This window comes from Dermochelys coriacea, chromosome 2 (assembly GCF_009764565.3).
Source record: "Dermochelys coriacea isolate rDerCor1 chromosome 2, rDerCor1.pri.v4, whole genome shotgun sequence".
NCBI lineage: Eukaryota > Metazoa > Chordata > Testudines > Dermochelyidae > Dermochelys > Dermochelys coriacea.
This window is the reverse complement of record NC_050069.1, coordinates 189,432,795-189,458,994: the sequence shown is the minus strand read 5'-3', so window position 1 is coordinate 189,458,994 and position 26,200 is coordinate 189,432,795. Positions and strand designations below refer to the sequence as shown.

General features: G+C 39.5%; 2 protein-coding genes across 6 annotated transcripts in view; one reads left to right on the top strand and one right to left on the bottom strand.

Annotated features, from left to right (window-relative positions):
* The window catches only part of KIF15 (kinesin family member 15), a 55,216-nt gene extending 47,593 nt beyond the window's left edge, over positions 1-7,623 (bottom strand). For 2 of the 5 annotated variants that reach the window (XM_038389228.2, XM_043508875.1), the window contains exons 1-7: positions 7,425-7,623; positions 4,431-4,473; positions 3,506-3,689; positions 2,714-2,790; positions 2,092-2,129; positions 666-763; positions 104-283 (exon numbers count right to left, since the gene is read on the bottom strand). In XM_038389228.2, coding sequence (XP_038245156.1) covers positions 104-283; positions 666-763; positions 2,092-2,129; positions 2,714-2,790; positions 3,506-3,689; positions 4,431-4,473; positions 7,425-7,623 — 819 coding nt within the window. The remainder of the gene's footprint in view (positions 1-103; positions 284-665; positions 764-2,091; positions 2,130-2,713; positions 2,791-3,505; positions 3,690-4,430; positions 4,474-7,424) is intronic. The other 3 variants (XM_038389235.2, XM_038389231.2, XM_038389233.2) reach the window with 3 other exon arrangements.
* Positions 7,624-7,768: 145 nt separating this feature from the next.
* On the top strand, positions 7,769-25,147 carry KIAA1143 (KIAA1143 ortholog). Its single transcript, XM_038389236.2, has 3 exons — positions 7,769-7,910; positions 14,593-14,743; positions 23,303-25,147. Exons 1-3 carry the CDS (start codon positions 7,803-7,805, stop codon positions 23,515-23,517), a joined length of 474 nt encoding a protein of 157 aa, XP_038245164.1. The 5' UTR covers positions 7,769-7,802; the 3' UTR covers positions 23,518-25,147.
* Positions 25,148-26,200: the final 1,053 nt, after the last annotated feature.

The window sequence follows — 26,200 nt, the reverse complement described above, 5'->3', positions numbered from 1 at the left end:
TCAGCATTTTATTTTTAGGCACTTTAATTTTTGCTAGAGCTAATATTGTACAATGTTGCTGAGAGAGCAATGTCCAGATATCAAACAGCACGAAACAGACTACCTGATATGCTTCAGCAGCGGAGGTCAACACCTGCTCCACAGCACCAACAACAAAGACTCCCTTCTTGATATGTTCTCTGAGAAAGAGTCCAGCTGAAGCAGAATCCAGCAAGTCAAATATCTGTTCATTGTAGATTTCAATAAACGAGCACTTACAGAGAAAACTCTTACCAGTACCAGCCTGTAAAACATGAAAACTTCTAGTATAGATATATAGCTTTTATGAGAGCTGGTCTCTAACACAGTATGGCAGTGGTTTGCTTCATTTCCTTCATAAAGGTATAAAGTTATTATTGATATATATTGTACGTTAACACCATTTATGGTGCCCAAAGGGCAATTTTTTTTACCTAGAAAGATAGCTACTTTCAGTATAGAAATTTAAATCTTTTTTTGGCACTTGTAGCTATCAATATACAAAGGATACTATAATAAATGTAAAATGGTAAGGTAGATGTAAGACAGCCATAACACAAGAAACTTGAGCACTTATCAAAATGTAATTTATTCAGCTACTTCATAAGCAAGACATTCCTGTGACCTCAATAATATAAAAGTTTTACCTTTTCTTTTTCACGTTCGATTAGAAAAAAGAGATATTCAAAGCTCCGAGGAATAACTCCTCTCAGGTTATGCGTGAAATTATCAGAGTCAGATGGCCCTAAAGAGATTTAATTAAAACAACATTTAGTAGGTTTAATTAAGAAATGCTATTCAATAACAGCAGTTGGTTGGCACTCTCATATACCATTATACAAAACTCCAACTACAAATCTTTTAGCCAATCATTCACGGCAAAACAAAGAAAGAAGAAATCAAGCTATTTCTCAAATAATCAGTTGCTTTTGCTTTGTCAACTTACATTTAAAAAGATCTAAATTAAATTAGTGCCCGTGAAAGGCCGAGAGATTTACAGCTCTGGATACTAAAGTCTATTTATTCACAGAATAGGTGCATACAAAGACCAAGAAGTAGCCATGCAGACTTCCCACCAATGTGTCTGCCTCAACCATGGTCTGGAGGGACCACTTCAAGGTTTGAGAGTAATTCAGTTGCCTTGTTCATCCAATTCTTAGCAAGTCCCTGAGCCACGCACTCCCTTCAGTTGGGTGTTCTGGCAACTGTTCCTCTTTAAAAGTAAAAAGGGAGACTGAGCTGTAGCTCACGAAAGCTTATGCTCTAATAAATTTGATAGTCTCTAAGGTGCCACAAGTATTCCTTTTCTTTTTGACTAACTGTTGTATTTAAAAAAGAAAAGGAGTACTTGTGGCACCTTAGAGAATAACATTTATTTGAGCATAAACTTTCATGAGCTACAGCTCACTTCATTGGATGCAGCTCACGAAAGCTTATGCTCAAATAAATTTGTTAGTCTCTAAGGTGCCACAAGTACTCCTTTTCTTTTTGCGAATACAGACTAACATGGCTGCTACTCTGAAACCTGTTGTATTTAAAATTACCAGTGCTATCAATAGCACAAGAATAATGTAAACTCCTTTTATATACAGATGGACCTTTAATTCCAGATTGGAAGGTAGCCTTTTTGAAAACATCCATATATATTATTTAACATAGAAAAGAGATGCCTACCAGAATATTTTTCCAGAAATTGAGGGGTTGGGAACCAAAAAGGGGAAACTAAAAAGATGTTTTTAGAATTTTGTAAAACCACTTGACTACAAACATTTGATTTAATTGGGCTATTTACTTCAGCGGGAAAATAGGGAATGGACTTTTTCACCTCAAAGAAAAGAGGGCAAGATGGTATCCATCCCCATTCTCTGGGAATGTTGTGAGAAAGACAGAAACTGCACTAAGAGTGCTATGCAATCCCAAAAACAATAAGATTAAAAAATTACCTGCAGATGAATGTAAAACCAAATCACAATTTACAGAGCATAAAAAAAAGTTTTAAAACTAAACCACATCTCAAAACTAGTATTGAGAAAAAAAATCTTACAATTATAAATGAGTCTTTTATACACTTACCCATCATAGTAAAAGTTTTCCCCGACCCAGTTTGGCCACTAAAGAAGAAGAAAACAAACAAAAGTTCAAAATAAGCAAAATTTATTCTAGCAGCATCATCCCTCATTGATCTGCATCTTTCATTCAAATTGGTAGTTTGACATGGACAAATCATTTCTCATAAGCAGAAGATATAACAACGCACCGTCAACTTAAAGTCTACAATTGTTGTAAGTAGTGTTGTAGCCATGTTGGTTCCAGGGTATTAGAGAAGAAACTGTGTGTAAGCTCGAAAGCTTCTCTCTCTCACCGACAGAAGTTGGTCCAATAAAAGATATTACCTTAATCGCCCTACTATCCTAAGACCAACACAACTACAACCACACTGCATCAGATGATTTCTAAATATGCATTTCTGAGGCTAAGTACTCTTCAACAAGTAAATAGCAAAAAGTTTCACCATGTCACTCTTTGGGATGCCGTATCAAGTGAGAAGGCAACCTTTTTTTTTTTTTTTTTTTTTAAAAATAAATACACCAGAGCATGAAGTTACACCCTGATACTTAAATCAGTTGCTATTAATTGATGCAAGTAATTTTTTACAACTCTCATGTTTAAAATGAAATACATTTAAATGGCTTACTATGCAAAGATGGTTCCATTGTAACCATTCATACAAGATTCAACAATGTTTTTGGCTACACTTGTGAACACTGACTCCTGATGAGAAAAAGGACAAGGAAGCTGGCATTAAGATTTCAAAAACATAAAAGACTTTCTACAAGACTTTCTTCCCCAGTACAAGAAAATATATTATAAAACAATGTTACATACTGAACTGTGTGTATTTATATATTAAATGACGCGTAGCCAGGCTAGATGCATCAAATGACTACCTGGCCTTCTCCCCCCCCCCTTCTTCCCACAACAAAGCAAATGCACCAACAATAGGCCACACAAACCTTTACTAATGCTGACTGTAAAACATGTAAGTGAACTTTGTTATGGCACTGAATCAATTGCTCTATTTTATGGAATAGGATAAATTACCTAACTACTACTCCCATCTATTGTCATATATTATTCTGTTAGGCCTACAACAATGGGCTTCAGTGGTAATTGCTTATACGGAATGCTTCTCTAGGAGCATCATATATTATAGGATCATAATATCCCATCTATCATTAAGACAATTTCCCATTAATCTTATTGTAGAAATGCAAAGAGCAATTCTTATGAAAACTTTAAAAAGAGAAATTCTTAAAGCCATGGAGAGGAAAATGAATTTGCCTTGATAGCGTAACTATAACTGAGCACTGCCAGACTTGTTACTGTAAAAAACAGGGAAATAGATATTGATAAAGATATTGTATAGTTATGGCCATCATTTTTTAAATATTTTAGTGAGCTTGTCAAACGTTTTTAAAGCCATTACCTGGGTTGTGTCCATATTTGCAACATGATCAAAAGTGAAGATCTTGGGCTCAGGCTTTGAATGTAGACGAAGAGCGTTTGATGAAAGAACTGATAAGCACAAGCCTTGATCCCCATCAGCTAATGCAGCTCCCTCTGAAGGGGGTCGTACTCTCACATAGACCTTGATGGCATCATCTTCAGTACTAATGAAGGAATATTTATAGATAAGGTTGTCTGAAAACAGGTCTGTCAGTTATTTGAGAAAATATATGAAATTAGAGAAGTCAGACTGAGTGGGGAAACTCATGCAGAGGTTTACCCTGAAGTTGTACTAAGATAGATAATCTCTATAAGAGATTAGGAAAAGAACTACCACAGGGGGTTTATTGTCCCATATCTGTTTAATGCAAAGTTTCCTGCACCTTCCTCTGAAGCATTTGGTGGTGGCCACTGTAGGAAACAGGATAGTTGGCTAAATGGGCCATGAGTCTGATCCAGTAAGCCAAGTCCTATGTTCTAATCACTATTATACATTTAACTGGTATGTCCTTCTGGGTACACAAGAAATTAGTCCAAATACAGTTTTGCATATGACCATTTAATGATATTAAAAGGGATCCCTTGAAAGTTTAACACACTGCAATACAAAATACACATTAGGGTAGTAGATTCCTGTTCTTGGGTCAACAGAGATGACAGCCTCAAACCTGGGTATGTAAATTGCTTCACTCTTCAATTTTTTTCTAGAAACTGATTATAGACTAGCATTGCAGTGTTAGAACTGAACTTGCTTAAAGGAGAAAAATGTGGTTGGAATAACTAAACCTGAAAGTGGGAGGGATAATTGCATTATCAAATGATGGGATGAATGGAAATATACATGTCAGCCTTTCCCCACACAGCCCTTTAATGTTAGTATATGAGAAATTAATACAAGAATTTACCTTGGTGTATTTGACAGGGGCAGTGTGGCATCACGTGAATCTCCTGTTTTGTTTTGTTTTTTTAAAAAAAGAAAAACATACATCACACTGTCAAGGAAAAAAATTTATGGCTATCATTAAAAAAAGTATTGCAAGTGATAACAATGGAGTTAAAATTGGAAAGATAAAACAAAAATGTTTAAATGACTGAAGTTTGTTGGGCAAAAGACATTCAGCTAACGTTTTCCTTTGATGAATATTCGGTTTAGTGTTTCTGGCACAGATAATGTAAGCCCTGATATTGCAGTGCAAACACTTTATTTGTTTAACTTTATGCATGTGAATAAACCTATTGAGTTCAGTGGGACATACATAAAATTAAGCAGATACATGTTTGCAGGATTGGACCATAGATTTTAGCTGTGATTACAGATTTCAAACATCTTTAAAGCACTATATGCAGGCATAGCAATATACACACATTTAGTTTTGACACTTATTAGCAATGTGAAATTTCAAATAATGTAGCAAAAGCTAAACTGATTCATTTTTACTTGAACATTTAAAAAAAAAATACACTAAAAATCAGTGCTATAAAGTATCCAAAATCCTCCCAAGTCTGTCACCATCTTTTGACATATTTCTTCTAAATTCCATTCACATGGAGATGTGTTGCTTCTAGCAGAAGACAGCTATGATGATTTAATTATTCAAGAGCAAGTCTAATCTATAATCATTTACCTTCTATGTGAAATGACCAGTCAAACACCCTACAATAAATACCATTAAGGCCCCCAAGCCAGCACAGATTTCACTGCTGGATCAAAACCTAAGTCTGCACTTTAATGGCAGAAGTTATTAACATCAGGACGCAGAGGTGCTAGACTTAAAATGAGCATGTTTGATACATCAATATGATTCCGCCACTACGAGAAAAATAGTCCCAAATGTACCGGTGCTACAGTAGATCAGCTCTGATTTGTTCAATGACATTGAAGCAGTCTGTTACAAGGTTATTATTAATTTATGAAGCAGCATTTGCAATTTTCAAACTAATATGCAACATAGCCAAAAAAATTTGCAAATCAAATAGCACAAGACAATTAACAAAATTTTTTTTTAAAAAAACTATGAAATTAATAGTATTTCATCACCTAGAGATCAATGGGAGCTCCAGTGTCAGTAAGTAATCAATATCTCAATTTATCTAACTGCTTGCATTTTCCATTTTAAAGGGATGTTATCTACTTGAATTTCATATTTGTAGGAAAAATTGCATCTACTATGATTACAAAAAGCAGTTCAAATTAAAAGTTTAAATAATTGTGCTATTTATCAATTTGTTTAATTTGTGCATTTGAGAGCACTATACAGTCAGTATGACCTCAACTCTACCATGGTCTGCACCAGGCTAGACCACTGCACCTCTGTGGAACACCACAGAAGAACACCACTGTGTATCTGCATGGAAGCAAAGATGCAGACAGTGCAATCAGCGGCAGGATTACAGTCGTATCTATTTGGGTGACATTTCTTAGATGCATAGACTAGAATGGACCATTGTGATCAGCTAGTCTGAGCTCTTGAATAGCATAGGCCATAGTACATAACTTCCCCCCACTAATTTCAAGCACATATCTTTTAGGAAAACTTCAGTCTGGATTTTACTGTTTACGCTGACCATTGTCCTTCCACCTAGCTGCAAATTAAAAAGTCTCTCTCCTGCAAGTGGCTATGGTTGGCCCCCTCCCTGCTCAGAGTAGGGTCTGTCTCCTTGTCCTTTGCCCCCGAGATACTCCAGCCCCCTCCCCCAGTCACGCTTGCCCTATCTGCCCCAACCTGAGCAGAAAAAATCATTGTTCTATGGAGGTGGGCCAGTAGTTGAAAACAAACAAACAAACAAACAAACAAACAAACAATCAAAATTGATGAGTCCAGACTGTGGTTTGGATGCACCACCTTTCCTGAGCAGGGCAGTTGTTTAGGATGCATCATAACAGGCTGTCCTCAGACATGTTTAGACTTTTGTTCAGCACTAGCTAGAAGCGGCCACACCTGGCATTGCTTCTGTAAGCCCATCTGATTGGATTCCTTGAATCCCTCCGTTCTCCCCCGCAAGCTCCTAGTGCCATTCCGCTCTATTTCTAACCTCTTGCAACCCCCCACCCCAGCGCCTCCCACCTGTGTCAGGGGTTCTGCGTCCTCTTATTCACCCCTTCCGCCATGCCAGGGGCTCTGTATCTCTCCCATGTCTCCCACCCCAGAGGCTCTGTATAGGTCCTGCGGGTCCCCCCCGATTCCAGGGGCTACCCCTCCATTACATGCCACTGCGCCTCATTCTTCCCCAGGCCAGGTGCGTGGTATGTCCCCCACGCCAGGGACTCTGCGTGCCTCCCCGTTTCCCCACCTCCTGTGGTTATTTCTTGCTTTTCCGTCTGGGAAACGAGTCCTCCCGGCTGCCAACATTTCAAACTCCATTGAGAGCCCGGGCAGAGGGGAAAAGCCGCTGAGCTGACTGCACGGGCCTCACTCAGCTGAGCCAAAAATGGAGCTCGTGACGGGGGTAGGAGGCCCCGCTCCCTGCCCCCCCCTCCCACCCCGCGCCTGATAGCGACAAAAGAAACGCTCCCCCGCAGCGCCGCTGGCACAGGGCCGGGTTACTCGTGCTGGTCACAGCTCCCGCGGGAAGCGGCTGGTAAAAGCCGTTCGGGGAGTCGCGGGGGTGACGGGACGGGGACCGCAGCTGTGACAACCCCGTAGGCAGCACGATTGGGGCGCGGGGCGTTAGGAAAGAGGAGCAAGCCCCGGCGCTAGCTCAGCTCTCTCTCTCTCTCTCACCCCCTGGGAAAGACCCTTCCCCCACCTCTCGCGACGGGGACCTGTCGGAGGCGGTTTCTAAGCAGCCCCGGCATACAGAAAACGGAACGGACACGGAGCAGCCGTCGCACCGCCCGCCGCCACCTCCCGCAAGGGCGGGGCGCCTCGCAGCGACCCCCTTCCTCCCCTACCCCTCACCTTTGGTCCCAGGAGCCATTGTCCGCGCAGCCTCCCGGCGCCCTCCCTCGCCTCCAGACGCCGCGGCGCCCTCCCCCAGCGCTTGGAACGCTCGGCAGCTCAAAATGGCGGCCTGTTTGAATTTGGCGCTAACTGCCCGGCAGGGGGGGAGGGGGGAGAGGCGCGTCTCCCGCTGTGAAGTCATCACGGGGGCGGCCATTGGGAGTGTGTGTATATATATATATATGGACGTACAGCCAGCCCCTGTCACGTGACCGGGGACAGTGTGGCGCCTGCCTGCGGGGAAGCGGGGCGGCTGTCACCGTCCGCTCCCGGCCAGCGCGGAAGTGCGTCGTTGGTCTCCCTGCCGCCGCCGCCGCCGCCGTTCTTCTAGCAGCCATGAGCAAAAAGACGCAGGTCTCGTACGTGCCGCCGGCCGAGCCGGCCTTCCTGAGCCGCCTCAAGAGGGAGGTCGGCTATCGGGAGGGGCCCACGGTGGAGACCAAGGTAATAAGCCGCCCCTGCCCCTCGGGGAGCCCGCTCACAGCCCGCCCCGCTGCCGAGACTCGGGGATGGGCTCCCTGGAGGCCTGGGCGAGCACGGCCGTCTACCCCCGTCCGCTAGGAGCTGCCCTAACGTCCCACCTTCCCCCGCCCGGCCTGTGGCGCAGCCTGAGCGTGGCCCTACCCCAGCCCCGAGCCTGGCGTTCGCAAGGGCAGAGTCCCGCTGCCCCGGGTGTGACCATAGCGGCCCCCCCCCCCCCCCGTGCCCTGGGCAGAGGTGGCTGGCGTAGCCGCGCAGGGCTCCCCCCACCCAGCAGGGAGAAGCGTCTCCCCAGCCCTCCTTGACTCGTTGGCGGTAGGGCAAGATCCAGTAACGTTAGATCGAAGGGAGCCCCCACCCACACAAATAAATAGGATTCAGAGTAGCAGCCGTGTTAGTCTGTATTCGCAAAAAGAAAAGGAGGACTTGTGGCACCTTAGAGACTAACAAATTATAATTTGTTAGTCTCTAAGGTGCCACAAGTACTCCCTTTCTTACTGTGTGTATAGTCAGTTTCACAGTGGGTTACTCCTATTTATTTGCAAAAAGAAAAGGAGTACTTGTGGCATCTTAGAAACTCTAAGGTGCCACAAGTACTCCTTTTCTTTTTGCGAATACAGACTAACACGGCTGCTACTCTGAATCCTATTTATTTGTGTGGGTGGTTCGCACAGGAGCAGAGAAGGGTAAATGCTTTTTAAAATGGGAAACTGTCTAGAAAATCACAAGTGGGCATGAGGGACACAGGTAGATATAGTATCTGAAATTGCTTTTAACTCACTTTGTTTCAAGTAAATGCTGTCAATTAATACTGTTATTTTTAAAAGTGTGTGCATAACTTAAAGCAGCCTTCCAAACTGCCTTGAAGCTTATAACACAAACTCTCTCTCCTTCTTAAAATAAAAATGGCCCTCTCCCCCTATTTTACTATCCTGTTCAAGGAGAAAAGAGTCTAGCCCCAAATGAGCTGCTTCTCTCTCTTTCCCCTTACTGTGTTGTCCAGAAACTGTGCTGTTTATAGTGAGGACTTGAGTAATTTGTACTTATAGTGGTACTGTCATCTTTAAAGATAGACAAGTGAAAAACTGAGTTAATTGCATCTAAGGGCCTGATCAGGCCCTAGCTTGTAAGTATCACACCAGAGCTCTAGTTAGCTGGGTAAATATTATTTATCATTTGTATTATCATAGTACCTAAAAATCTCAATCATTGACCTATTGTTCTAGGCCACTGTACAAACAGAATAAAACTACTGTCTATAGAGCATCTCATGTATTCTGTTCTACTCCCGATTTTTGGGAAAAGACCAGAACAGTAATAAAGAAACAACACTCGTAGCAAGGTTGTCATCACTAACACCTAGACTCAAGGATAGTACCAAGACGGTACTTGCATTGTCACTTCTGTTTGCCTCTTTATCTAGTACATACAATTTCCTGTTACGTGAGTGGGCTAACAGATTGCAACTCGGGTTTCAGAGCAGCAGCCGTGTTAGTCTGTATTCGCAAAAAGAAAAGGAGGACTTGTAGCACCTTAGAGACTAACAAATTTATTGGAGCATAAGCTTTCATGAGCTACAGCTCACTTCATCGGATGCATTCGGTGGAAAATACAGTGGGGAGATTTACATATACACACAGAGAACATAGATTCATAGATACTAAGGTCAGAAGGGACCATTCTGATAATCTAGTCCGACCTCCTGCACAGCGCAGGCCACAGAATCTCACCCACCCACTCCTATGAAAAACCTCACCCATGTCTGAGCTACTGAAGTCCTTAAATCATGGTTCAAAGACTTCAAGGAGCAGAGAAGCCTCCCTCAAGTCAACCATGCCCCATGCTACAGAGGAAGGCGAAAAACCTCCAGGGCCTCTCCAATCTGCCCTGGAGGAAAATTCCTTCCCGACCCCAAATATGGCAATCAGCTAAACCCTGAGCATATGGGCAAGATTCACCAGCCAGATACCCAGGAAAGAATTTTCTATAGTAACTCAGATCCCATCCATCTAATATCCCATCTCAGGGGATTTGGCCTATTTACCCTGAATATTTAAAGATCAATTACTTACCAAAATCCCATTATCCCATCATACCATCTCCTCCATAAACTTATCGAGTAGAATCTTAAAACCAGATAGATCTTTTGCCCCCACTGCTTCCCTTGGAAGGCTATTCCAAAACTTCACTCCTCTGATGATTTAAAAACCTTCATTTGATTTCAAGTCTAAACTTCCTGGTGGCCAGTTTATACCCATTTGTTCTTGTGTCCACATTGGTGCTGAGCTTAAATAATTCCTCTCCCTCTCCTATATTTATCCCTCTGATATATTTATAGAGAGCAATCATATCTCCCCTCAACCTTCTTTTAGTTAGGCTAAACAAGCCAAGCTCCTTAAGTCTCCTTTCATAAGACAAGTTTTCCATTGCTCGGATCATCCTAGTAGCCCTTCTCTGTACCTGCTCCAGTTTGAATTCATCCTTTTTAAACATGGGAGACCAGAACTGCACACAGTATTCTAGGTGAGGTCTCACCAGTGCCTTGTATAACGGTACTAAAACCTCCTTATCCCTACTGGAAATGCCTCTCCTGATGCATCCCAAAACCGCATTAGCTTTTTTCACAGCCATATCACATTGGCAGCTCATAGTCATCCTATGATCAACCAATACTCCAAGGTCCTTCTCCTCTTCCGTTACTTCTAATTGATGCGTCCCCAACTTATAACTAAAATTCTTGTTATTAATCCCTAAATGCATAACCTTACACTTCGCACTATTAAATTTCATCCTATTACTATTACTCCAGTTTACAAGGTCATCCAGATCCTCCTGTATAATATCCCGATCCTTCTCCGAATTGGCAATACCTCCCAGCTTTGTATCATCTGCAAACTTTATTAGCACACTCCCACTTTTTGTGCCAAGGTCAGTAATAAAAAGATTAAATAAGATTGGTCCCAAAACCGATCCCTGAGGAACTCCACTGGTAACCTCCCTCCAACCTGACAGTTCGCCTTTCAGTAGGACCCGTTGCAGTCTCCCCTTTAACCAATTCCTTATCCACCTTTTGATGTTCATATTGATCCCCATCTTCTCCAATTTAACTAATAATTCCCCATGTGGCACGGTATCAAATGCCTTACTGAAATCTAGGTAAATTAGATCCACTGCATTTCCTTTATCTAAAAAATCTGTTACTTTTTCAAAAAAGGAGATTAGGTTGGTTTGGCACGATCTACCTTTTGTAAAACCATGTTGTATTTTGTCCCATTTACCCTTGACTTCAATGTCCATAACTAATTTCTCCTTCAAAATTTTTTCCAGGACCTTGCATACTACAGATGTCAAACTAACTGGCCTGTAGTTACCCGGATCACTTTTTTTTCCTTTCTTAAAAATAGGAACTATATTAGCAATTCTCCAATCATTCGGTACTATTCCTGAGTTTACAGATTCATTAAAAATTCTTGCTAATGGGCTTGCAATTTCAGGTGCCAATTCCTTTAATATTCTTGGATGAAGATTATCTGGGCCCCCCGATTTAGTCCCATTAAGCTGTTTCAGTTTCGCTTCTACCTCTGATATGGTAATATCTACCTCTATATCCTCCTTCCCATTTGTCAGGCTACCATTATCCCTAAGATCCTCTTTAGCCTTATTAAAGACTGAGGCAAAGTATTTGTTTAGATATTGGGCCATGCCTAGATTATCTTTAACCTCCACTCCATCCTCAGTGTTAAGCGGCCCCACTTCTTCCTTCTTAGTTTTCTTCTTCTTTATATGGCTATAGAACCTTTTACTATTGGTTTTAATTCCCTTTGCAAGGTCCAACTCTACTCGACTTTTAGCCTGTCTCACTTGATCCCTACATGTTCTGACCTCAATTAGGTAGCTTTCCTTGCTGATCCCTCCCATCTTCCACTCCCTGTATGCTTTCTGCTTCTTCTTAATCACCTCTCTAAGATGCTTGCTCATCCAGCTTGGTCTACAACTTCTTCCTATGAATTTTTTCCCCTTTCTTGGGATACAGGCTTCTGATAGCTTCTGCAGCTTTGATTTAAAGTAATCCCAGGCCTCCTCTACCTTTAGATCCATAAGTTCTTCAGTCCAATCCACTTCCCTAACTAATTTCCTTAATTTTTGAAAGTCAGCCCTTTTGAAATCAAAAACCCTAGTTGCAGATTTATTTTTGTTAATCCTTCCATTTAGTTTGAACTGAATTAGCTCATGATCACTTGAGCCAAGATTGTCCCCTACAACCATTTCTTCTATGAGGTCCTCGCTACTCACCAAAATTAAATCTAAAATGGCATCCCCTCTAGTCGGTTCAGCAACTACTTGATGAAGGAATCCATCAGCTATCACATTTAGGAAAATCTGAGCCCTATTATTATTACTAGCACTGGTCCTCCAGTCTATATCTGGGAAGTTAAAGTCTCCCATGATCACGCAGTTTCCATTAGTATTTACTTTATTAGAGCCCTTTTTAATGTCTTTATCCATATCCAAATTAGATCCCGGAGGTCTATAGCACACCCCAAGCACTATCATAGGAGAGGCTTTACTAGTTTTCTTCCCCAATGTAATTTTTGTCCAGATGGACTCTGTCTTATCCATTGCATCGCTTCTTATTTCTTTACATTCTACCTCATCATTTATATACAATGCTACTCCACCCCCTTTACCTTTGTTTCTGTCTTTCCTAAAGAGCACATACCCTTCAATACCTGTAGTCCAGTCATGACTACTATTCCACCATGTTTCTGTTATCCCTATAATATCTGGTTTCACTTCTGCAGCAGTAGCTCTAGTTCCTCCATTTTGTTACCTAGACTCCTCGCATTGGTGTACAAACATCTTAATTTTTGCTGTTTGGCCTCGCTCACATTTTGTACCCTATTAGGCACAGTAATTCTACAGCCAGTATAACCTATTAGACTAGTATCCACACTGCCCTCGCTCCTTATATACATTCTCCTACCCACGGCTGTATCCTTTCTTACTTCGTCTTCTTCCCCCTCAGTGCTAAAATCTGGCGTGGAGATTACCTGGACATCTCCCCCCAATTCCTAGTTTAAAGCTCTCTTTATCAGTTGTGCCAGCCTCGATCCTAGAAGTCTATTTCCTTCCCTACTCAGATGAAGTCCATCCCGAGAGAACTGACCTCTGTCCGTGAATGCCTCCCAGTGGCCATACATCCCAAAGCCCTCCTTATAGCACCACTGCCTAAGCCATCTGTTGACAGTCATAATCTTGTCAGACCTTTGTTGCCCTTCTCTAGGAACAGGAAGGATCCCGCTAAAGATCACCTGAGCCTCAATTTCCTTAAGCGTCTTCCCCAGCCTAGCATAGTCTCCCTTAATACTTTCCAGCGAGAATCTAGCCGTATCATTTGTTCCCACATGAAGGATAATTAGCGGATTTTTTCCCACTCCCTTTAGGATCCTTTTCAACCTCAGGTCTACATCCCGTATCTTAGCACCCGGAAGACAGCACACCCTTCTATTGAAACAATGGGTTTTATCATACACACTGTAAGGAGAGTGATCACTTAAGATGAGCCATCACCAGCAGGAGCAGTGGGGGGGAGGAGGAAAACCAGCTTCTGATTGCTAATGGCCTTTAGGAGCCAGGTGCTACTGTTAGGTGCATGTGTTTGGGCCCAAATGAACCTTGAGGGAAGGGAGAAAGGAAGTAACCTGGCCAAACTGAGTCAGCCTCCCAAAGTACTTGACTGCCCAGTTATAAAGTTATTTCAGGTACTATACCTGACCTGAAATCCCTGCTGATGTTCTTAAAACACACACAGTGATATTGTGTATGCCTAAAGTGCTGTCGAATGCATAAAGAGTCTGATCCTCCTCATATTAAAGTTAATGGGAAAAAACCTCCAGTTTACTTCAGTAGCACAGGATAAGACCTAAAGTAAACAAATTAGGAAGAAATATCTTATTACTGAACGATTAGAGGAAAAATAGTAATCTAAGGTGTTGTTTTTAACAGCAAGAAAAATAATTTTATATTAAAGTGGATAGTTTTCTCCTCCAGCTTCTAAACAATATTTTAAAATTCAGTGTTGTCATTTTTGTTTAAAAAAAAAAGCTACTACACTACCTGCTTTGGCAGAATTTGCCAGCAGAGGGAGCATGTTAACCAAAAAGAGCTGTTTCTGGAGCTTTCTGGTTTTAATGGACATTACTGATTATTCTAAACAAGCAAGCAACCAAAGGGGGGGGGGGAACTCTGATCAACATGGCTAACTGAAAATGTTAATATTTGCCCAATAGAAAATGGAGAGAATTGCTACGGAAAGGAATCTCTTTAGGTCTTAAGAGGGTATTAAAAATATTGGAAAAGGGGAAAATGTTAAAATTTTTTTTTTAAATTAGACTTTAACATAAATACTTCTGTGATGATGCGTTACATGATTGAAAGGCAAGTAATATTGTTCTGAGTTTGATGTCATGCTGATTAGTGTGTCTGCTGTTCTCTTGAATGATTTGACTATAACTTTGGGCTATTTGGGCAGAGCTTATTGAGAAAGGTTGACACGGATGGCCAAATCTCTCTCCTAACTGACCTTATCACAAAAGTTGATTTGATATGATGATCAGAGTTGCTTTTATTTCTCTCTCTCATCTAGAGAGAGCAGCTCCTGGCTCCTGCGGAAGATGGTGAGAGTGGCAGTGACAAAGAAGATGAACAACCACAAGTGGTAGTACTGAAAAAAGGGGACCTGACCCCAGAAGAAGTGATGAAAATTAAACAGGAAATCAAAGATGCTTCAAAATCAGGTAAGTACTAAGGCAGAATGAATTTTAGAATATTAATCTTTTGTTCTATATAGCCCAAAATAAAGACACAGTAAGCAAATAAAGGAACAGCATTGAAGATGTAAGATTAATTTTCTACAGTTTTCTATTATCTCTGATTCACAATTCAGAATTCCTCATTTAAATAATTTGCCCCAGTGGTTCCCAGGCTGAGCTCTATAGTTCACATAGCACTTGCCTATGATCTTCAGAGACCGGACTAGTTACATAATGCTGGCTCTGTGGTTCCAGCTGTAAAATGGCAATAAGCTAAAAATAACATGGTTTTGTGAAAGTCATTTTTGGTTTCCTCTCCCCTTCCCTTAAACCAAACACCACTAGCAGGTTATTCATTAACTTTTTTTTTTTTTAACATTCTGACATTTAAATGAACATAGAAGAAACTTTAAAATATATGATCCTCAGAACATTAGGATTTAATTTAAATCTGTGAATGAAAACTTGACTATGAACAATGCTAAGAAAGAAGTGATGTGCATATCATTTTTATGCCTGTTAAACTTACTAGAAACAATAAGAAAGTTACGGAAGTCTCTAGAAGGGAAGAGGTATGAGTAGTTATTGGTGATAGAAAAGAAGGATATAGCTAGTGTGTGGAATCAACTGTCATTGGTGCAGATTTGAACTGCTAGTGGGATTTGGGTTGTTAAAATCTGGAGGCTTCTGGAGGTAGACAGGACATCTGTTTATGTGGGTCTCTATAGAATTGGCTAGTTCATCATCTTTCAGTCTCCACAATGTTGAATTCACCTGGTGGTAGTTTCTCATTCAAACAGGAAATGTGAAAGCTGGTCAGTACTACATATTGGTAATTTAATGCATAGTGACTAACAAGTATCTGAATGAATTATCCATTCAACAGGCTTACAATTGAAAGAACAGGTAGCAAACAAGCAATTGAATAGATTGAAGTAAATAAAATAAAATTCTTCTTTAGTAAAATGTAAACCTTGACAAGAGTTAGCTATCAAGATAGAAAAGATCTGTTTTTCTCTCAAAGTACAGAAAATAATTTTCTTCAGACTGCTTAAGATCAGATGTTCCATTTTTAGAATAAACCAAAAGGCAGATTTGAATTTAATAAGGAAATTATAATCTTTGACCCAAACATTATTTTAAATGTAGCTCAAATGAGCAGTTTAAAAGAAATTAATTTCACCCTAAATATACTCCTCCAGACAGATCTTAACTCATGTACACTACAAGATGCTGCAAGTGATGAAATAGTTGAAAATTAGAGGAGGAAGTAAAGGACTCAAATGGAGCTTGTTGGTTGAACATGAGAAATGATTTAGTAATGGCAACAAACAAGTACAGGAAAACATGTTCGTTTAGTTCTTTTAGTGCCGATGAAGTGAGCTGTAGCTCACGAAAGCTTATGCTCAAATAAATGTGTTTAGTCTCTAAGGTGCCACAAGTACTCCTTTTCTTTTTACCAGATGATGACATTGCTGTCTGAGTAGAAATCCATTAACAATCAAGAACTAGAACTACAGAAGCAGGGAAGAAAATGATTAAGAGAAGCTAGGAATTTTTGCCTGTTTATCCAGTGTGATTCCCTTCCTCCCTCCCATCTAATACAAAGGCTAAACATTGAGCCCAAAACAGAAAAGCTGAAATGTGGCTGCTGGAATGAAATCTTGAGTTCCTCTTCTTTTCTTCCATTTAAAATAGAAGATACAAATTTTGACTACAAAAACTGCTTGTGAAGGAGGGTGTGTCATAGTTCATTGCATCAAAATTGTAGGAAATTTACAGAAGAGAAGACAATTGAATCCAGAATTCGGCCAGTTTTTAAAAATTTTTCATTTCTATCTAGCCAGTAAAGCAATGAAACTTTTTTAGTAGTAGTACTTCAGGGCTGATCTTCATAACAGGCTAAGTTCTTAACTTGGGAAAAAATTATTTGCTTTTTATCTATATAAAAAGAAAATATAAAAAAGTGATGGGCCTTATCAGTTAGTTAGTAGACTGGAGATGGGGGAGGACTCTTCATTTCTGAGACTGTGTGAATAGGTTTATGCTTATTATTCATAAAGATATTTATTAGAAATTTTTTTTCAGCATGTCAAAAACCTCAACCACTCCAAAAAATACATTAAATGCTTTTTTCAAGTTTTACTTTTCCATGTAAACAATTGATATATCAGCCACAGGAACCTCAATTAATCACTGAAGGGAGAAGTGGTCTGCATAATCGTATATGGAAAGGGAGGTGGTCCACACTCTGGGGAAAAAAAAAAAATCTGAATTGATCTATTCTAATGGCTGGAATAATAATCTGTGTGGAATAAAAGTATTGTCTTTCATAAGACATTTCATTGCATCCGCTGAAGTGAGCTGTAGCTCACGAAAGCTTATGCTCTAATAAATTTGTTAGTCTCTAAGGTGCCACAAGTACTCCTTTTCTTTTTGTCTTTCATAAATAGGGTCAGTGAGATGGTATGCAAACGCACCTGTACACTGTAGCTTAGTCCTGAGCTTTAGCACCTCTGCATTTATCTTCAGTCCTCAGACTTTTGAATAATGACTAGCAGTTGTGGCAAATTGTGTAGTTTTTTGTGATATGGCCAATAGTCAGTTGCAACTTAGGCTTTAGAATCACTGTTGCAAGGGGCCATGTACTAGTTACAATCAGGGGCTCTGAGACGCTTCACTGTGATGACTGCTGTTCTCTTGCCTAGACATCCTATTACCTTAGGCTGCTGACACTTTACTTGATTGCCAATGCAGGTAATATCAATGGGTTCATCTCGTGCCTTTGTCCTGTTGACTTGTGTTAACAGTGGGAGCAAACGGCGTAAGTGCTAGCATGCTTTGCTTCTGTGCTTTGAGATTTCTGCTGTGAAAGGACCACGTGTGAAAATTTCTACTGCCATGTAGCTGACTGTGGTGTGATGATCAAAGAGAGCTGCAGTACCATCTTTACCATGCCAACCTAATTTCTGGTTATAAGGAGTCAAACTCGGGTCTCTGTTAACCATTGATAAGTACAACTGGCTAGCTCCACTCTTTTTATTAGAGGTTTTGAATATTGTGTTTGTGTTTTTTACCAGTTATTTTCCATGTTTAAAAATAGTAAAGTATCATGAAAAGATTGTTAGAGTAATTTCTTATTTCTTACATTTTATTTTTGAAGTTGTCAACCTCTAAGTTGACAGTGGAAAGAATGTAATGGATAATAGTTTATAATATATCACACAGACAGTTCATTAACTTGTAGTCATGTGAAGACTGAATGGAGACAGAGGAAGAAAATGCCAGAATTAACATTCCATTTTACCATATCAGGATCAGAACAAAGGCAAACAGATTCCAAGCAACCTGTGCCCAACAACCAGATGCAGATGGAGGCTGATTTACACTAAGGATATTGCTGAAAGTATTCAAAAGTACCTAAACTATCCAGTTTTGACATTCTGCCTTCTCATTTAATATGGTCACAGTGATTCTTCATTCCAAAGGTCCCTGCCATCAAACATCAGATTGGGATGTTATTCTGGGATTTTCTAAACATCATTGATATTCCTCCTTATACAGCTTTGTTCACTAACCAGTTTGACACAACTGTACCTTTTATTTCAAGCTACAGTCCTCCCTGTGACTTGCTTTTTCTGAAACTGATGAACTATTCTCTTGCATTAATCTGGGGGAAAAAATAGCTGATTTAATGTTCCAGCTTCACTTTGCCTCCTTCTGAGGCAGAGCGAAATTTAGTAATGCTCTTACATTGGCTTTTTGGAAATACAGTCATGGTGAGCCCTTTAGCTATGATTAACCTTTTATATGTAATCTTCCCTACTGAAATCATTTTATCTGTGGAGGACTTGCTAAAGGTTTTTAAAAAGTTGCTATTTATTTACCAACAATCTTTTTGCTTAAATTTTCTTTCATGTGGCATTCTGAAAAGAATTATTGTAGGGTCAATGGTAATAAAAATAAAATTGCAGAAAAGTAAAAATGGTAATTGGTAAAAGATACCTTGTCCCTGCATTCATTATAATTGCTAGAATTTATTTTTCTGGTGCTTTTCTAGTTCATCTGGTCTGAGACATTCTGATATATGCAGATGACCAAAACTTAGAAGCAAGTGTCCTTACTCATTGAAGTCTTAGTATTATTCCAGGCTTGTTCAATTTGCTGGGGGGAAAATTCTGCCTGATCTCTTGTGTGTGCATCAGAGAGCTCCCTTGTCTGAAGGAGCTGTTTCAGCATTTTTAGAGTTCAAGCTGCTGTTTAGCTGGTCTGTAGCCTTAATAAGTGGCCTTTATTTTAGCTGTTTCTAAAACCTTGTATTAAACATCAATTTTGGCTATCAAAAGTTTACAGTAACATTTCACGTCATTTAGATAGCCTCCTTAAATGAATGAGGAACATCAAGTATCATGTAGTTAAAAACAGGGGTTTGGAGAATTCCTGTAATTGGTCAGTGAGGCAGTTACGGAGATAGAGGGAGAAATCTGAAGACTAGTTCTGGGATAAGTGAGAAAGCTCTGTGATAAGAGTATATTAATCAATTAAAAACAATTGTATCCAAACATCCAGAGTCATGCAGCCATTGAGAAATTCATCAGGCTGCTACAAAACCTCTTTAGTCATTGTCATTAAAGGGACACTTACAACTTGAAGTCCAGTCACATTTATAAGCATTTTCTGCATTACATGTGACCTTGAGCCCCTGTGAGTTTTTTGTGGTACTTGTCTTCTGTTGCTGTGTGACTGATCCATGTAAATAGAAATTGATTGACTACACAAGTTGCTGTCAAACAAAGTAAGCAAACTAGAGAAAAATGCTGCTTTCCACCCTGGCCCCCGTCTTTCAGTTATAGTTATCTTGTAAGGTGTGACTTATAACAAAAAGGTAATCCATTTTTTTTAGAAGATGACTTTAAAAAAAAAAGTTAGAATTTTAGCTCAGTTTTTGAAAGCAGCCCTCTTAATCTTTCAAAATATGGATTTGGGATTCAGGCAAAAGAAACTATGGCTAAGGTCATACAGTGCTCTAAAAAGAGTCCATTAATGCAGTTTAGTCCTTGTTTTCAGCAATAATGCTTTACATTATATTTTGCGCTCCTGCATTTTCTTGTCTATTCACTTTTCTGCTGTCTTCAACTCTTTCAGTACATTGTCAGAAATCCCACTTTTCCTGATTTGTAGTCCTGGTGTTGGCTTTTGTTGGATTTTAAGAACTTCAAACGCTGAAATTGATTCTTTAAGTTTTTCACTGACCCTTTCCAGGACATATTTTTATCAATTTCTAGAGGTTATCAACACAAATATAAAAGGCAAAAAAGACTAATCAGTCCAATGTAATCCGAGAAAGAATGAGATGAAGTTTATTACTAGCTGAAAGAAGGCACTCTTGGCAGGCATTAACAAATCAACACTGCTTTCCTTAAACATTTTAGATAAATTTGATTTACAGTCTTTTTCCTGTTCTCGCTCTTTCCACAGATTGCTTAGGTAAGACCACATTTCCTCACCTGATTCATTCTCTGTCTAACATTACTGACTTATTTTAAGTGAGAATATAGGGCTGCCTGAAATTGGTCTGTTTGTTTTTTTCCCCTGCTGGAAGGAGTGTCCTTGAACATCTAATAAAAACTTTATAATGTCTTTCCAGGAAGAAATCTAAAATCAATCTAGCTACTTCTAAATACTCCATATTGTTCGGTCCTTGAAACCCTAAGGAAATTACAATGTTGCTATAGCCCTGATCCTTTGCCCTTTCTCTAGTATACCCTTCCTTATAAAGACCTCAAACCAGGTTACAAAGAGCTTTCACCAGTTTCTCCACTTTATACATGTGGAAACAAGCAGAGAGGTGAATTGGCTTGTCCCAGGTCACATACTAGGTCAGCAGAAAGAAGAGCTAGTAATAGAACTTGAAACTTCTGACTTCCCGTTCTTCTGTACTAGACTACATTCCTTTGCTATATTTATTATTCTGGAATTTCCCCATTGGGAACTAGTCAGACTAAAACTGACATGTATGATTTTATGCTGACTCCTTGAATGATGTTAAGTAGTCGGACAAGGTGGGTGAGGTAATATCTTTTGTTGGTGAGAGACGCAAGGTTTCGAGTGAGATACTATTCAGCCACTGGAAAAAAATAAATGCTAATGTAGTTGTCCCTCCACAACCCTATTCTTATTATGTATATTCAGTCCATTCCTTGGTGTTCAGTCTCTGGGTTAGGCTATGTGCTAAAACTGATTCTGCCAACTTATGCGCATAGAATACAGTGAAGAAGTGTAGTGACTAAAAAGCGTTGAGAGTTTTTCTAGTCTCAGACTTGATTTGATTAAACTGTTTATATTATGATGGACAAATTATTGGTTGTCTTGTTTTAAAAAAAAAAAAAAAAATTGTCACTCCACAGAAATCACTGTGTTTGTAGGACTGAGCAAAGCATATTTTGTGCTGCTCCTTTGCTTTTTTTGCAGCAGTTTACTAATGAATCCTATTCCCAAAGCTGTATTGACATATCTGATGCTGGTATGCATAGAGACCTTGGACCTACAAAAAACCTTATATTCTTGGTAATTGGGTGTACTCGCATGTATAAAGTTAATCAGGTGTGTAAGTGTGGGGTTTTTTTGTTTTGTTTTGTCACGTCACATGCCACAGAAATAGATCTTGTTAAACCAAAGCTGTGTTTCCAAATAGACTAAAGCTCAGTGTTCTGTCAAATACAAAAGAACACTCAATAAAGGGAATTCTTTAATTAAACCTCTGAGAGCAAAATCTAAACAATAGAGAGATGGGGCATGGGAAATGTTTTTAAGTCTCTTGTATCAAGATTTGAATGTGGTGATATTTTGGTAGTCAAGGATGGGATATATTTTTGGTGAAAACCTAACAGATCTTTACTATCCATCCCAGAGCGAAAGAGTGAACGCTTCTTAAGTTTATTTTTGTGTATTAAATACAAGACAAATTAATAAACAGGATGCATGAACAACGAATTCATCTTGTGTATAATTCACAATACACCTGCTAATTAATTTTTATAGTAATATAAACATGTTTATGTGAATAAAGATATATTAGGTTACTGGAGGGCTTTTCTTTAGCCATAATTTTTATTAATGGGAACCACCATTACATTTTACAGTGCTCAAGTTCACTCTTCTTCCAAAATCAAGAAGCTGCTGAGTTGATTCATTTTGTGAACAGTATTATGCCTGTAGTACCTGCTCCAGTATAAGTCATTGGCAGGATTGGAACTCCTAGTCCTTTAAAGGTTATGTTTGCTCCTGGAGAAGATTTGTTAAGGTGAGAGAGTTTGGGGGGTTTTTTAGGTGATGTTTCCTCTATTACTTATAAACTACTAAAACAGCGGTGTTGTCTGACCTGCTCTGTGGATGCATATGAGTTCTTTGGACCCTAAAACTATTAATATAATATAAACAATGTAATAGTTTTTTAAACAATCTTGGTCAATTTCAAATAAGATTTCACAGGATTTCCTGTTATACTGAAAAGTTACAATGCCCTTCCTCTCTATTATAAACCCCATGATAATGGTGGTAAAAGGGCACAGAGTACATTGTTAAATGGGGATCAGTAAACCACAAACACTGCTGTTACTTCATCAGGAAGTTTCTATTGCACAATTGATTTTAAAATAAATTATTGTACTTAAGAAAAATGTGCACAGCAGCATCTCTGATTCATGAATGTCCTTTTGTCTGTAAATTGTTTCAGTTGTAAGCCACTGCAGCATGAGGCTTTGCTTCTAATTCATAACAATGGTTTTACATTTACCTAAACGAGATGGACATTCATGCAGCAGTTGTTCTCCCCCACCACCTTGGTAATCCCAGAATGTCTTTCATTTCAAATTCTTATCTTCCTTAGCACAGGTAGATGAGCAGAATTCATTAATCCTCCCACATTTTCAGGATCCAATGTGGTGCCCATGCAGATACACTTTATGTAGATGCATAAAGTAAAGAGACCTTATGAAGCTGTTTGCAAAACAACAAAAGAAGTAATGTCAAGGCTTGGGGTTTTTAATAGTTCATGGAAGTATATGCACAACATCTACCCTTTGCCACTAAGATAAATTTAACATATGTAGCCCTTCAGAGAGATTGGTGAGACATTGATGATGATGATACATCCTCAGTAAAGGGTGAAATGAAGGCCGAGAAGTTAAAGGCACAGTTGCTCTCTACTTCTACACGTGGATGGAGCTACATATAGGTTGTTTGTAAGAGATTTGTTTCTCGCTCTGCAGCATGTCCCTCTTCTCCTTAGAACTCTGACAGTATCCACAGAAGCCATGCTACCGGGGGAGAAGAAATGGGTCAAACAGATACATGGATGCACTCCACAGAGCAAGGAAATTACTCCATGATGACTTTATAGTAAACAGGAAATGGGACACTTTATTTTGGTGAATTTTTTTATTTCAGAGGTCGTCTCATGCTGATTTTAGCTGAGGAAGAGTGAAGTTCTGTATGTCTGATCATATAAAAGGAAATCTTGATTTTTGCTGTCTTTTGTTATAGATGAAGAACCAGAGCCTGATGATGGAAAAATTGTGTTCAAGAAGCCAAGTAAGCGTTCATCAGAAGAGAAATTTTCGGGCCTGACTGCAAGTTCAAGTAAGAAGAAAAAAGAATCAAAGAAAACTAAGAGGGACTCAACACCCCCTCAGAATGCAGCTAAACAAATTAAAAATAGCAGCCTTCTCTCATTTGATGATGAAGAAAATGATGATTAGGAGTTGTGCATGGTTTTATGTTTTGCATATTTTCCCTTACAAACATTAGAGCAAAAATGAGGTGCATCTTTTAGGTGGAGACTTAGGGCCTGCTTCTCCTTTTACTCTGGGGTAAATCCACTGATGTCAGAGGAAGACTATATAATACTGGTGTGAGGTGAGAGTCAAGCCCTAATTTTTCAATTCAGATGGTACTGCATGCACAGTATTTAGGACTGTAATTTTAAAAGAGAACTTAAATGTGTGTGCAAAATAAAATCCATACAAATGGCTGTTTAAGATCCCATATATTAGCAAAATACTTGGGTACATGTAAAACTTAATACATTTGCAAACAAAATACTTTAAAATCATTTCCCTCATTTAAATTTTTTTTTTCTGTTTACTAAGTGGCCAAAGACCTGAGTTAATAGTTGTATATTTTTGTCCTGTTAGAGTTGACCTCCCGAACAGTCAAAACAGTATAAAGACTTGGGAGCTAAAATCTGACCTTAACTCAGTTACAACTTGACATTTTTTCCCCTATATGTATGGGCTGAATGATTGGGTCTGTTTATTGTAGTCCTTATGTGTATGACCCAGCACCTAGTAAAGCCATGGGAATTTTGATTGCTGCCCTCAGTGGATGCAGATGAAGCCTGTAAGCACTGACTTAAGTGGAACTGCTCTGTGATTAAGGGTTACAGGATTGGATCCTTACTGATTTGCATCAGATCTTGCACAGGAAAGAAATCTCTGAACTGTGAATTTGGAGATTATGTAGGGAAAGCCATTTAGTCCATTTTGGATACCATGGTGATGGCTATATATTAAAAAAAAAACTGGATAGAAAGTTTTTTTTTGTAATTATGTCTATGTATTAGTGATTATTTGGGATCTGACAGCTTGTAAAATATTTCATTTCACCTTTAAGCTATAGAAAACTGTTTAGAGTAGAAACATTGTAAGCAGGAACTGTTGGGGAAAGCTGCAGGTTTTATAATATGAGATAAAATAAGTCATTGAAGTTGCATAGCTGGGACAATATCTAATTTGTCAACTCTTCTACAGTCACACACAGCAGATGAAAGTGACCGTTCTTAAATGGTTTACACAAAAAGATTCAAGATAACATTGAGAGCTGATGTGGTTTCCAACAACAACAATCCTACTGAAAATACTATGTCCTTTGAAACTCTTTACATATAAAGAAAAAGGAGTACTGGTGGCACCTTAGAGACTAACAAATTTATTAGAGCATAAGCTTTCGTGAGCTACAGCTCACTTCATCGGATGAAGTGAGCTGTAGCTCACGAAAGCTTATGCTCTAATAAATTTGTTAGTCTCTAAGGTGCCACCAGTACTCCTTTTTCTTTTTGCGAATACAGACTAACACGGCTGCTACTCTGAAACCTGTTTACATATAATTACAGAACATACAATATGTCCAATCAGGAGCTGATAGTAGACTGCCGCAACATTATAGGAAAAGAGACCAGGAACCCATTTCCTTGCTTATGTGACAGAACATGTGAAATGAATGGGAATGCAAAGCTTCATTAAGGAGCTGATCTAAAGTTGCTGTGTGAGACAGCTGTTTTTAGTTTAACTCTGTTAATATTGGTATTAAAACTTTAAATGTGTGATAAAGCATTTATCTTTTGTGCATGTTTTATAAGTGGTCAGAATATATTTATATTATTTCAATAGGTGACACAGTTATCTAATCGATCTGATTTGAAGCCATTTTCACTCTAAATACATATACACACAGTGAATATGCCCATAATGAAATTTTATGTTGCCATACACGTGCAGTGATCCCAGTACCAATGATGTCTCAAAACAATATTTTCTAATGTGTAATGGAAATGGAAATGTCACTAGTGCATTTATGGATTTGGTTTGAATTTTTCTGAATGTTTTCTGCCCATATTTAGAACATATATGAAAGAAAATCACCGCAAATAATAAGGTGTGTTGCAATTAGTTAATTATGTGCACTAAAAACTCATTTGACTCCAGTTTTTTGGAAAATGTAATATCATGAAAAACTTTGTTTAGAATATCTACAGCAGGGGTCGGCAACCTTTCAGAAGTGGTGGGCCGAGTCTTCATTTATTCACTTTAATTTTAAGGTTTCTAGTGTCAGTAATACATTTTAAGGTTTTTTTTAGAAGGTCTCTCTATAAGTCTATATATTATATAACGAAACTATTGTCGTATGTAAAGTAAAGAAAGTTTTCAAAATGTTTAAGAAGCTTCATTTAAAATTAAATTGAAATGCTGATCTTACACCACCAGCCCACTGCCAGCCTGGAGTTCCATTCACTGAGGCCGGCAGCAGGCTGAGCGGGGCTGGCAGCCGGGACCCTGGCTGGCAAGGGGCTGGCAGCCAGAACCCCAGACCAGCAGCAGGCTGAGCGGGGCAGACAGCCAGGACCCCAGACTGATGGTGGGCTGAGCAGCTTAGCCCACTGCCACTCAGCCTGCTGCCGGTGTGGGGTTCCATCTGCTGGCTCCTGCCAGCCAGAGTCCTGGCTGCCAGCCCCACTCAGCCCGCTGCCAGTCTGGGATCCTAGCCTTGCCCACATAGAGTGGGTACCTACCTTCTCCCTGGTTCTAGCCATTCTCTTCCTCTTTCTGCGCTGAGCTGAGGGTGGGAGTGCACTGAGCACAGGGCTGGGGGTGAAGGAGCAGGTTG